The sequence below is a fragment of the Mesoplodon densirostris genome, chromosome 9 (genome assembly GCF_025265405.1).
Source record: "Mesoplodon densirostris isolate mMesDen1 chromosome 9, mMesDen1 primary haplotype, whole genome shotgun sequence".
Classification (NCBI taxonomy): Eukaryota; Metazoa; Chordata; class Mammalia; order Artiodactyla; family Ziphiidae; genus Mesoplodon; species Mesoplodon densirostris.
The window spans coordinates 94,060,340-94,074,615 of record NC_082669.1 but is presented as its reverse complement, the minus strand read 5'-3'; the positions used below and the strand labels follow the sequence as shown (position 1 = coordinate 94,074,615).

The 14,276-nt window shown below is 40.8% G+C and overlaps 1 protein-coding gene and 1 pseudogene across 1 annotated transcript in view; one reads left to right on the top strand and one right to left on the bottom strand.

Moving 5' to 3' along the window:
- Positions 1–14,276, top strand: part of CHCHD3 (coiled-coil-helix-coiled-coil-helix domain containing 3) — a 294,459-nt gene that overhangs the window by 101,144 nt on the left and 179,039 nt on the right. The window contains exon 4 of the mRNA XM_060108045.1: positions 3,138–3,255. Within this exon, the coding sequence (XP_059964028.1) occupies positions 3,138–3,255 (118 nt within the window). The remainder of the gene's footprint in view (positions 1–3,137; positions 3,256–14,276) is intronic.
- On the bottom strand, positions 697–1,811 carry LOC132496166 (polyadenylate-binding protein-interacting protein 1-like; annotated as a pseudogene).

Here is a 14,276-nt window from a genome sequence, read left to right as displayed (position 1 = left end):
TCTAGTTTTGTAAATTCCTCAGTCTTCTATTTTCTGTAACTTGTTTTCCATTTTTGTCTGTGGTTGGAAATATGCCACTCATTCATTCATGCGTTTACTCAGGTGTTTTTTGAGCACTTACTGTGTGGGGCAGGCACTGTTTTAAGCACTTGGGGATATAGCAGTGAAAAAAACCCAGACCAGGTCTTTGCCCTTGTGGAGCTTAGAGGCAAGTGGGAAAGAAAAAGGAGCATGTGCAAGGATGGGGCTGCTAGAGTCATTATAGTCAATTTACATTTTAGGGGTCATTGATCGTAAAAATAAAGCAGAACTGGGACTTCCCTGGTGGCGCAGTGGTTAAGAATCCGCTTGCCAATGCAGGGGACGCAGGTTCGATCCCTGGTCTGGGAAGATTCCACATGCCGCGGAGCAACTCAGCCCACGAGCCACAACTACTGAGCTGGTGTGCCACAACTATTGAAGCCCTCGCGCCTAGACCCTGTGCTCTGCAACAAGAGAAGCCACCGCAATGAGAAGCCCGCGCACCACAACGAAGAGTAGCCCCCACTCACCGCAACTAGAGAAGGCCCGCGTGTAGCAACGAAGACCCAACACAGCCAAAAATAAATAATAAATAAATTTATAAAAAAATAAAAATAAAAAATAAATCAGCATAACTTAAACTGCTTTATAAAATTGATACACTGAAATTTAATTTTACTGTTTTCGCTTATGCTCTGATACCAAACAGGACTTTTCATAAGCTTCTTCTATCTCTGGGTCCATCTTAACATCAGTATCATCCAAGTATGACTACCCCCAGATAAATCTGTTCCATTTTCTTCATTATCTGGAAAAAAGTCTTCTCTTTCAAGTAACTCTTGATATTTCTCTTGGTAATCTGGATCAGCTGCAGTGAAAGGAACACCATCAGATGTATAAAATGTTGGCTCATTCATAAAATAATTAGGATCATTTTCAGATGTTGCTTCCCTGTATGTTGAAGTTGCATGGACTCTACCCCAGTTACTTGACTGGAGTTCTACAAGCTTCAAGAGCATCTGTTTTACATCTCTGCTGCAATTTGCATCTAGGACAACATTTTCAATTCTCTGAATAATTTCTTCCATATCAGTCTTTCCTTTTTCCTTCCAGGCATCTTCTAAAACTCACCCTGTCAACTTCAGTAATTTTACTGCACAAATTAAGTTGTCATCCATAGGATTAGAAAAGAGGGCATTCAGCAACTCCTGAAGACTGAACTGAAGAATGTCTGCCCTTGTAACCTGTCCGTTTGTTCCTTTGATCTCCAGGTTAAGATAAAGTTCTCCCAGAAAGAGTACAAATGCCTGGAATCGTTTTCAAGTCACTTTATCCCCCTTTGCAGCTTGATCTTTAATTTCATATTCAGTCCGACATCTTTGAAATAGCAACTGGTGGAAGTTGCCACTCTGTGGGCTAATTGTCAGATGATGGGACAGGTAATTACAGAGGTGAGCTCCCATGGAAGAGAAGTTTGGGATAGATGTGGCCTGTTGATAAATGAGTTCCACAAGTTCTTGCAAAGCATCATCTGTTGTAACCCAGCCATTCAGGGTCTTCGCAAACTGTTCAATTTCAGTTTCAAAACTGCCAGGCTGCTCTGAAAGATGATTCAAAAAATCCGGAACATATTCTGACAAAGTGGGATAATCCTCACAACCATACGCATAGGATTCTGTATAATTAGAAGAATAACTTGATGGGTAAAATTCAGGGGTGTTTACAGACAGCTTAGACATTAATACAGGAGCTACAACCACCTGGGGTTTAGCCATTGTTGACTCCAAATCCTGCTGTGGGATATTATCCTGCGAACTAGGTGGAGTTCTCAGGGGCCTTGTTTGTTCCCTGGCGTCCGGGCCTACATGAGGTTCTCTGGAGAGAAGTCCTTACTTTTTCTTTTTAAAGCATTGCTTATTCCTTTGGGATATGATGGTATAGAGGGGTTATTCTCTCAAAGAAGAAAAGGCAATCAGAAAATCTTTAGACTAAAATGTACTCTCATTTGGTGACTACTGAATACCTTTATGTGCCGGACACCATGGTGAAGATGGGTGCCAAAGTAATTTATCCTTGTCATGCACAGTGTAGGGGTTTTAGTGGATTGTAACTTAGTGTGAACTAATTGTGTGATGAGGTTACCGATAGACCTAATGTAATCAGGTGCTTCATTAGTAGAATTAGTGTTGTGTTGGAATCTTGGGAGGTGAGGTTCTGTTGTCTTACTTTGCTGGACCATGTCTGCAGTGGTGCATTTAGTTTGGAGCTACGGGACAAATTGGAGTCATCCCACAAGTGAGGAGCCCTGCTATTGAAGGGTCTGGCCATTTTTGCAGATAAAGATTGTTGGAACATTCGCTGGGAGGAAGGATCTCTTAACTGTGTTTTTAGTTCCTGCTGTAATGTCAGGTCCATGAGGACAGTGACTGGTCCTTGTCAGTACTGTGACATCAGTGCGTTGCACTTTGCCTGGCATGTATTCAGTAATCAGTTGAGTCAGTTTTGATGGGAAGATGATGGGTACCTTCAAATATTTGTCTTGTGGATGGCTTTTTTTTTGTTTTTTTTTTGCGGTATGCGGGCCTCTCACCATTGTGGCCTCTCCCGTTGCGGAGCACAGGCTCTGGACGCGCAGACTCAGCGGCCATGGCTTACGGGCCCAGCCGCTCCGCGGCATGTGGGATCTTCCCGGACCGGGGCACAAACCCGTGTCCGCTGCATCGGCAGGCGGACTCTCAACCATTGCGCCACCAGGGAAGCCCTTGTGGATGGCTTTTTAATTAGATATATTACTGCTATCTCCAGAGGGCAGATGGAGGCACCAGGGATCGAATATTTAGGTGGGCAGATTTCAAGCTGACATAAGTTCTTTGTAAAACTAATTCAGCAGTCAGATTGATTAGCTTCTTGATGTATTTGAATTCTATTATTTTAAAGGCTTGGGTAGAGGCTGCTTGAGGATTTACTAGAAAATATACCTGCTTTGGCTAAATTTTAGGCCAAGATGATTTCATCTCCTAGATCTGTGGCTTAAATGTATTTCATTAGAAAAATGATGTCAGCTACTAAAATCTTTCTTTTTTTCCCACTAAGTTAGACCTTTGTTGTCTTTTCAGACTAAAGCAAAGCAAAGAACTGGACTCAGAGAAGGCTTTTGCCAATGAGCAGTTGACCAGAGCTATTCTTCGTGAGAGGATATCAAATGAGGAAGAACGTGCTAAGGCAAAGCACCTGGTGAGTATTAAAGATTCAGTGGAAAGGTCTTGTCTACAAGGAAACTTCTGATGTTTGGGGAAAGCTTGCCAACTTTCAGTGTGGATGATATTCATGTTCTCTTTGCTTAGATTTTCTTTATTTTTGCCTTTTACAAGTGGCTGACAGTTTGCTAAGATTAACCATCAAAGACTTTAAGGCAGGGGTAATGAGAATTATTGAAGAAAAGATCAACATGGAGACACAGGCATCTTGCCTGAAGGGAGTTGTTTGCTTGCTCCCATCCCCCTGCTTTTGGTTTCATTGTATTTGAAACCTCTGGGGTGAGCAGCCTAGCTTGTTTCTCTCCTTCCTGGCAACCACCAGATGTTAGCCTGGGAAGACTCCAGCAAAGGTGAGTAAAGTGTTTGTGGGTTTTTTTTGGCCATACCACGTGACATGTGGGATCTTAGTTCCCCAACTAGGAATTGAACCTGCACCCCCTGCATTAGAAGCACAGAGTCTTAACCACTGGACCACCAGGGGAGTCCCAAAGGTGAGTAAGGTTTGATCAGTCGCTTTCTGGGCTTCAGAAAGGGGAGCCATTTTTTATAAGAAAGGAAATAATTTTTTCAAAGAAAATATTTTTAAAAAATTTAATTTTAAAAAAAGATTACATCAACATGTTTAAAAATGATTATTAGTAGAAGAAAATTTAAGAGGCACCCATAAATCTATAATTCTCCTGTAAGCACGGTTTACACCGGGGTGTTTCCTTCTAGACAATTTTTATTCCTGGGTCTGTTACCTATTGAGGACCTTGAATAGTGCTGTATGTACATAGTGTTTAGCATCATGAACATTTTCTTTGTATCACCGAAATGTAGTTTTTAATGGCTGAACAATAGTGTTTTCTGCATGCAACGTGATTGATTTAACAACTTCCCATTGTTAAATAAAAGCGCAGCTGTTCTGGGTGAAGCCTGGGGTCCTGACTACTCAGCCCTCACTTCAGCCTTCCTAGAAACCCTCATATCACTTCTCTAACTTCTCAGAAGCTTTAGTGCTCATTGGAATATGGCTGGGAACTCATTGGAAAGATAAAATGTAACTATATAGTGGAGAACTTGGGATGCAAGACTCAGGGGGATGTCCCTAGTTCAGGCAGCTGGGGATCATTAACAATATAAGAAAAGAGTCAGTTTCTCTCCTGTTCTTTCCCTTAGTCCTTCCTTTGAGAGGCTAACTTACGACCAGACGCCAATAGAGAAGATACAAGTAAGCCAATGTGTAATGAATCCATTTCTTCAGTGACTAATCCAGGATCCAGGCTGAATGGGTAGGCAGTGAAGCCAGAGCAGAGGTGATGGACTAAGAAAGGAAAGTCAAGGGACTGGTTGGTGCCCTCACGAGGACACACACATTGAGTGGAACTGAGGCCAAGAGATGTGGAAGGAAAGTCATTCGTTGTGAGTGGGGGAGAATTTCAGAATTAAAGATGTTAGGTGTTGAGTAATTCAGTCATGACATCCGCTGTGCTCCCAAGTTTGAGGATTGTTTTGAGGAAGTTGAAAACATATCAGGCCAGTGTGTTGAAGGGTCATTCCCAGGTATTTTACAGCCTCCCAATTTGAAGGCCAGGGATGGAGTGGAGAGTGTTAACAGTGCTTATGGTGGAGGATGGTTGGGGAGCAAGCTTCTCGGTTTCTAGTGGGCAGAAGACTCTTGGTTGGCATTTTTCTTTGTGCCCCAGCTTTTGCCTCTTCTCTTTGAAGCACTCTTTTCTCTACTTTTCTCGGCCTAAATTTGAATATATTGCCTTGTTCTTTTAGTTCAGAGAGATAAGCAGATTGGGATTTTTCAAAAAACTCATTAAATGCACACACAGGCACTTGAGATGGCATAAAAAAGGAGAGTTTTCACAAGAAATGTGAAAGTATAAAAAAATTTCTTAACAGTAAATAGAATATTATGTAATGTAGTTGGGTTGGAGCAGTATGTCTTCACATTTTTTCCTTGTACCTTATAAATCCTCTCTATTTCCTTGTCTGTTTTTTTGTTTTCAGGTTAAGCATAAGAAGCTGGCATTGTGTATTCTGTTTTGTAGGTCTCTTCTTTACTGATTCAGGGGTTGTAGGGTATGGGTGGCAAATTACTGTACTCAGAACTCCTGAATTTCAGCATCTATCATAATATTGGCTAAACAGAGCCCTCAAAGCATGTTGAGACTAAAAGTAGAATTTATGTAATAGTATTATAGCTGATTCAGAGGTTCCCGTCCTGGCTTGAGTATTCTCAGACATTTAAGTGATAGTTCATGGCCACAGCAACATGGCTGCCTACAGCAATGTAGGTACCTGGTGACTCCCAACTTATTTACCAAATTACCCACTTTATTGTTATTCATTATTGTAGAAGATATGCATATTCATTGGGTAAAGATCAGAAAATAAATACAGAAATAATAAGATGAGTTAGATTACCATTATCCAGAGATAATTACTGTTAACATTCTGGCTTATTGTTTTATATCCCTTTTCATATTACTGAGTCTGTATAAAATATTTATATTAATATGTATATTTGTATTTCTCCAAACATAGATAGTAGTATATATAGTTTTATATAACTCTTACAGTAACCTTCAGATTAAAAAAATTTAGACTGTATGATAAAGGTCTTTCTATACCAGTAAGTATGTATTTGCATGATCACATTTAATAGTTGAATGTATTTCACTGAATTTTCCTCTAATTATTAACATAATACAGGGATATTATAGAAAATTTAGAAAATGTAAAAGTCACTAAGGAATCACCTCATATCCATTAGGATGGCTACTATTTAAAAAAAAAACAGACAGTAAAAAGTATTGGCAAGGATGTTCTGGGAATGTAAAACGGTACAGCCACTTTGGAAAATAGTATGGTGGTTCCTCAAAGAAATTAAAACTAGAATCACCCTATGATTCAGCAATCCACTTTTCCGGGTTTTTATCCGAAAGAATTAAAAGCAGGACCTCAAAGAGATGTTTGTACACCCTTGTCCATCGCAGCATCATTCATAATAGCCAAAAGGTGGAAGCAGTCCAAGTGTCCATCAACAGATGAGTATATAAAGAAAAACGTGTTATATACATACAGTGGAGTGTCATTCAGCCTTAAAAAGGAAGGAAATTCGAACACATAATGCAACATGGATGAACCTTGAGTACATTATGCTAAGTGAAATAAGCCAGTCACAAAAAGATAAATACTGTATTACTCTCCTTATATGAGGCATCTAGAGTATTCAGATTCAGAGATGGAAGACGGCAGGGTGGTTGCAAGGGGCTGAGCAGAGGGAGGAATGGAGAGCTTTGTCGTCACTACAAGTCCAGGGCGCTATCCGTTGTGCTGCAGAGCCACCTGGATCTTTTTAATGGGTATGGAGTCTCAGTTTTGCAAGATGAGAAGAGTTGTGGAGATTGGTTGTGTACCAGTGTGAATGTACTTTACACTCTGGAACTTAACACTTCTAAATGGTTACAATGGTAAATTTTATGTCATGTGTATTTTACTGTAATTAAACCTTAGAAAAAATTACTAAGGAAATAGCACTGTTGCATGTATAGTTAATGTTTAGGGAGCATAAGGTTCTTTCTGCTCGTCCGCCCCCGCCTGCCACGTAAATAGTCCAGGTTTCAGATTCTTCATCCCAAAATCCTGTATAACATGTGCTGTGGAACATGACTTCAAGTCTGTGTTGTCTGTTAGTGCCTTGATCCCCAGCTGTGGGAGTGGGCATCCTCAGAACCCATGACTCTTGTGAGTGTCACCCTAAGCATTGTTCTGCTGTGAGTGCTGGACCCCCATGGCCGCCATTCTTAACCCTAATATGTGGGACTCTTTTGAGTGATGGCCAGACATTGATTTGTTCCTCTTTATTTAATACCCAAATATTGCAGCCAGCAAGAAAGTCAAGGTTGGATTTCACACGTTTGAAGGAATTGGAAGGCTGTCTTTCAGTAGAACTAGGGGGGAAAACACCCCCAAAACTGATGTAATGTTAGTGCTGTGAGATAAAACTTGTCCTCCCACTCCCCATTCTCCGCCCACGAACAGTTGGCATTTAGATTGCTGTCTCCTTAGATGTGAGTCCAGGCTTTGTTCCCCCACAGTTGTTGTAGCAGCTAGCTTTATTGAAGCTCTTTGAAGGGCAAAGTCATGATGGCCCTGTTGCTGAAGTTTTAAAATAGGATCAGATGAAAACTTGGCACTTTTGGAAGAATTGCGTTAGTTAGAGAAGCCGTTAAGTCCTGCACTTGATTCAAGAAGAGTATACCAGTCCCTCACTGTACCTCTCACTGACTGGTACCAATATTTTCATCAGCTGTTTCTACCCAGAGGTTTTGGAGAGGCAGTTTACTGATAACTGTATCCACATGAAAATGTTAACTAAAATTCACATGAAAGGATTGTGGCTTAGGAGCAGGAAAGCAACTCTGTAAAGAATGAAGACTAATTAAAAGGACAGAGCCAGGAAACCTGTAAAGTTAATGTGACTTGACATTTGTGTATCTTTGAGATCTCCTACATCTAAATTTAGTATTTGCTGTGTCATTAGATTTTTTTAAAAATTAAATAGTAGGGGGTTGAGTTTATTTGACTTTGCAGTTATATTTGATTTCTTTTTAAAATGTCAATTAAAATTTTGACTCTTTCTGTCTTATTAAACAATGCTGGTTTAACATTAGTCATTTCTTATTATAACCACAGAACTGTGTAGTATTTTTTTCTTTTTTAATCTAAACTTGAAGCCACAATTTACTTACTTAAGGACATATTTACTTAAATATTCTAGAGCTTATAAAACTAAATGTGAAATAGTTTCCTTCACTTTTTTCTTTTTTGCGGTACGCGGGTCTCTCACTGTTGTGGCCTCTCCCATTGCGGAGCACAGGCTCCGGACGTGCAGACTCAGCGGCCATGGCTCACGGGCCTAGCCGCTCCGCGGCATGTGGGATCCTCCCAGACCGGGGCACGAACCCTTGTCCCCTGCATTGGCAGGCGGACTCTCAACCACTGCGCCACCAGGGAAGCCCTCCTTCACTTTTTGGACTGATATTTTATTGAGTGCTTACTGTATGAAAAACACGGTGCTGGATACTAAGGATGTATAAATGAAAAAGACAAGATCCATAAGGAATTAGTGCAATGTGCGAGACAGATACACGAAAAATAATGTTGAGAAGCGCTAAGTCTGGGACTTCCCTGGAGGTCCAGTGGTTAAGGCTTTGCCTTCTAATGTGGGGGGTGTGTGGCTTCAAGCCAGGCCAAAAAATAAAACATAAAACAGAAGCAATATTGTAACAGATTCAATAAAGACTTTAAAAATGGTCCACATTAAAAAAAAAAGAATCTTTTTTTTTTTTTAAAGTGCTAAGTCTGTGATAGAGCCATGCTACTTATATCCTTATGATAATCCTCACTTAAGTGAAAGCAGGGATTTACTTTCATTTAACCCATTGCTGTCTGCATTTGTTCGTTCACACATTTGAGAGCCTAATGTACACTGGTGCCTGGTAAAGAGTAAAGAGTCAATAAATGCTTGCTGATTTAATAAATGAAGAATTGAATTTACTCAGGTCATAGAAATGGGAGGAGAGGAAGTGGGGAAGACGAGAAAAGATTTCCTAGGGAAGTGGTGCCCTAGTGGAATCTTGAAATATGAGTAGGAGTTGCCTGTATGGTTGAGGAGTAGGGATGGTCCAATCTACAGTATTGCAGGTAAAAGCATGGAAGCCTGGGGACACTGGGATACGACAAGGAGTTGCTGAGTGGGAAGTACAGGGTAAGGAGTGTTGAGGGATGAGGCAGAAGAAGTTAGCAGGGCCAAGGTCATGAGGAGCATGTATGCAACCCAAAGAACCATGGACTTACATACAGGCAAAGGTTTGAAATGCAGTGGCAGGTGTGGGCATTTTGATAGCTCTCTTTAGTGAAGTGTGAAGGATGGAATAGAAGAGGGAATGAATGGAAACAGAGATCATCCTCTTCTGTCTTCCCCTTCATCACAAACTTATAAGACACCTACTATGTGCTACGTGATGTCAGTTGCTGGGGGTGCAAAGATGAATTAGATTTGGTTGCTTTTCCTAAGTCTCCATCTCCAGTCAAGTATAGGCTGTGTGGGGAAGGTCATTCATAACTTGGATTTTTTTTCTACTTAAGTTATAATTTTTGAATTTGTAATACCTCATAGTGTTTAGAAAAAATAACACAAAAAATTAGGGTAATTGGATGCATAAATTCAGTTTTTGTAAATTTAAGCTGCTGTTTCACCAAAATGTCACTTTTCATCCCCAGTTTCCCTTTTGTCTGAAATGCTCCAGTGAAGCAGTCAAGAAGAAGAATTGATTAATTTTGTGCTGTGTGCTTTTCAGTTCTGTGTTTTGTTTGTGCTTCAAACTGTGACAGTTGAAATTTCATGGTAAAGAGAAAAAGGTTTTGAATTTGGGGTCTGGAGGAAAATGACTAAATTAAAGGAAATAGATAAGAATACCACTGCTGCCCAAGTATAAGTGAGGTTCTGCCCAAGGGCATAGAATACACCTGAGGTTGTAATTTTGAAATGATCAACATAGTTCATGCTCAAAAGTTCTGTGTTGAAGAAAGGTAAGGGTGATCACTTGGGGCTTTTAGTATCATTAAAATTAACCAGGTAAATGAAGTTGCAGTGTAGCACTGGTTATCCTGGGTTCTTTTGTTGGGCACTTAAAAATCCTTTTAAAAAATGTTTGCTATTTTGGACTGCCCTGGTGGTGCAGTGATTAAGAATCCACCTGCCAATACAGGGGACACGGGTTCGTGCCCTGGTCCGGGAAGATCTCACATGCCGCGGAGCAGCTAAGCCCGTGCGCCACAACTACTGAGCTTGCACTCTAGAGCCCATGTGCCACAACTCCTGAAGCCTGCATGCCTAGAGCCCGTGCTCCGCAACAAGAGAAGCCACCGCAATGAGAAGCCCGCACACCACAACGAAGAGTAGCCCCCACTCGCTGCAACTAGCGAAAGCCCGTGCACAGCAACGAAGACCCAATGCAGCCATTTAAAAAAAAAAAATTTGCTGTATTTTTGGGGTGCAATTTAGTAGTTCAGTTATAATCTCTCTTAATACACTCCCTCTGGTTATATATGCCCTGGGCTGGTTTTCTTGCTATAGACACAAATCCCCAACTGTTCTGACGTGCATGGCATATTAATTTGCTTTGAATGCCAAAAATGAAGTTAATGATTTTGAGCTTTCACTTTCGAGGACTATTTAAATACAGAATTTCTGCTTTATGTCAGAGATTTAAGCCATTTAGGCATAAGATATTTTCCTCAATGTTATTGGTGAGAATGGGACCTAGGATCCATCTGCAAGTGCATTCTTCCTGTCTCTTGCTCAGTTCCTATCTTACCAGGAAGTGTAAAGGGCAGCGGCCCTCAAGACCGGTGGGGGCAGAGGCATACAGCATCATTTTGCCTCCTGCGTAAATGTTTGGGTCAGCAGGCCATTATAGTTCCCAGGATAAAGCATTCGTATCCCATCTTCTCCCTTTATGTACTTTGTTATCTTGTGTGCTCTTTACCTCCTGTGCATGTTAAAGCAGCATTACTGTTGTCAGCTGGAATGCATACAGCCCTGTGAAGATACTGTTAGTCAGATATTCCATGGAGTGGCAGGGCAGCTTCTGGTATGTTTGTTTGCCACAGTAGTAGAAAAAGAGAAACAAGTTTCGTCTCGGTATGCCAACCTCGTCTTTACGTTAAGAGCCCAGAAAGAATAGGACTGCTGTGGCAGATTTCAGTATTGCTTGTATAACGAAATCTTAACCAGATGAATGTATTTCTCAAATGTATGTAGTCAGACCCCTTCCTCATCAAGATTTGCAGGAGTACCTAGGATCTTAACATTACCAAATAGCCTGAGAGAAACCTGATGTCATGCTAAACAGATATTGAGGGGCCTAGAGGAGAGAATGGCTGAGCGTTCTTTTCAGAGTGGAGATTAAATCTCACCGTCGAGGTTGGTGAGTCTGTCCAGTGAACACAGTGTAGAGGTGACTGCAGTTTGCTGGTGTTGCTTTTTTTGAAGGAACTATCTCAGTCTGTGTGACCTGTTGACAAAGTGATCAGAGAAGAGCTGAGTGTAATGCTGTTGACGTTCTTGCCAACAAGTAGTTGTATTTAAAGACAGCTGTGAGGAGCAGCTCTTCTTAGAGTGTGCTATCTGTTGTCATTCTGAATGCGCTTTAAAAGTTCATCAAGTTTCTTGCAAACTAGTTGGCTCAGGGTAGCACCTGTTGAGTGGTGTCATATGTTGTATCCCTGCCATAAATAGCTTATTGGCATCCCATCAGTTGGGTCATTATGGGTGTCAAGGTGAGGTATGGAGAGCATTGAATAAAAATCCATAGGTAGCTAAGGTGCAATGGGCTGGTTATAATTCCATCTCTTTATAATGCCCTGGCATTTATTGTTAAGTTATTTGCTTCACTGCCTGGTCTGCGATGAACTGTCATTAGGGCCTTGGAATTTTATTGAACTGACATCATAATCTCATCTTCTACTGAAGAGGCTAAGAATTATGGCCCTCCGTGTTTGCTTTAACCTGTAACAGATTAAAAGTTGAACAGAAGCATAATGAAGTCTATCAATCCTTCCAAATCCCAAAGAAGAGTTTTGCACATTATGTTTTGAATGAGACTCTAAGGCAAACGTGCTCCTCTTTGTTCAACAGCAATCTTTCCAGTTTGTCTCCCTGGCAAGTCTCAGAACTGTCCGTTTTTTGTTTTTAATTTTATTTATTTTTGGCTGCGTTGGGTCTTTGTTGCTGTGCGCGGGCTTTCTCTAGTTGTGGTGAGCGGGGGCTTCTCTTCGTGGTGGTGCACGGGCTTCTCATTGCAGTGGCTTCTCCCGTTGCAGAGCACGGGCTGTAGGCACGCGGGCTTCAGTAGTTGTGGCACGCAGGCTTCAGTAGTTGTGGCACGCAGGCTCAGTAGTTGTGGCTCACGGGCTCTAGAGCGCAGGCTCAGTAGTTGTGGTGCACAGGCTTAGTTGCTCCACGGCATGTGGGATCTTCCTGGACCAGGGCTGGAACCCATGTCCCCTGCATTGGTGGGCAGGTTCTCAACCACTGTGCCACCGGGGAGGTCCCAGAACTGTCAGTTTTGATATAGCCTTGGAGAATTGCTTTCAGCCTGTGGTGCATGGACCTCTAGTTTAGTGAATTCAGTAGTAAATTGAAGAGCAGTAATGTTTACTAGGTGATGTACCATGTACAGTGAGATCTGCTTCATTTTTCTTTATTGGACATTAAATTCTTCACAATGCTGAAGAACATCCTTGAGCAGCTCTGTATTTATTTCTTTTATGTATCCCTGCTTTTGTTGCTTAGATATGATTCCTAAATGGGATTGAGTTATGTTCTTTCTGTGTTTCTTGATGTTTTGAACTGTGCCCTGCTTTGGGGGGGTGGGCGGGTTTATTGTCTTGTAGCCTGGGGTTATTCCCTTCACCATAAAGACATTCAACATTTTGTTCCAATGTGACTCTCTCCACGATTTTCTTTACTAACTATATTTTAAGGATGACTTCTTCTGAAAATACCAAGGGGCAGAATTACCAAATGAAGTAAGGCCTCCATTCTCCAGAGAGCAGGAATCTGTTTACAAACCTGCAGTATTTATTACATACCCCATTTAGCTCATTCATCATTTTAATAGAAAAATGAGTCATTTTAGATGATTCTGAAATAATGCGAGGTAAGCTACATAGCCCCAGGCAGAATATGATTTACTCAGCCACCAAGCTGTTTTCAAAAAAATAAAATGGAATGATCAGCACCAATAATTTATGATTACTTGTGGTAAACTTATCAGATGTCTTCATTGTCATAGAAATTTGTTGATGAGATTAAAAGTTTAGAGGAGTTTTCTAGCAAACTTCTTCCCATTCGTCCATCTTTTACGACAAGTGTCTGCAAGGTTCTGTACTTAGCTGTGTGTTTAAATTTCCTCTGACTGTAAATTTAATTCCAGATTTGTGTTGAATATTCTCTTGACAAGAAAGAACACCAATCAGTGTCACAGGGCCAGTTTTACTGGAGATTATTATAAACCTGTTTGTATACATTTTCTGCTTAGACATTACATGTTGATCCTTTTACAGTTTACTTAGCCTGTCTGATCTCAGGAACACAGCTAGTTGATGTCCTGGAGTCATAACTCTGAAACCGAAATGAGTCACAGAGTGTTTCTAGGTAGTGCCATAATGCTCATGGCCTATATTAGTAACCAGCATCACAGCAAAAACCGTTGGTATTTGTTTCTAGTATTCCTCATTTAACTAAGAGCTTTCAAGTCTAGCAGCTTACTTGGTGTTAATAAATGTTTGATATGGGTAAGACATTTATTATTTCTGTTTCAAAAAGATTGTAAACCTAAAGGTTGCACAAAGATAGAGCCAGAGCTACAAACTGGATCCCTACTGCCTAGGTGATGTTATTTGGCACACAATTTAGCAAATTCAGTTATTATTATGTTTTTAGCCTGTAGTGGATTGGGCCCACTGTATTAGAAAGGGTGAGGGGCTTTTAGGCACAGGCACATGGACAAAACAGAAATTACCACAGACATAAACAGAAACAGGCATCCAAAAATCACACATATGATGAGCACACACAGGACTACGAAACATCATAGCGTGATGGGCCTACTCAACATAGAGGCAGGCAGCCCTGGCCACTCTCATAGGCCTTGTGTGTTACTGCCTAGTGAACTAATATATTCATAATCATAGCACTTATCAGGGGCTAAGAATAACCTGTTTAAAAGCAAGGAATGTAGTAATACATATTAGAACTAAAGCTTCCATCTAAACTGTTGTGAATTGAAAATGCTTTTGGCAGTTCAGATAAATTTCAGTATTCCAAAAAAATTCTCTCGTGTGAATCTCTACATTGCAAAGAATAATGAAGTGTTAACTGTATACTTTTATAAAGTCTATTTTGAGTGGACTTACTAAGAAAAAGTTTGT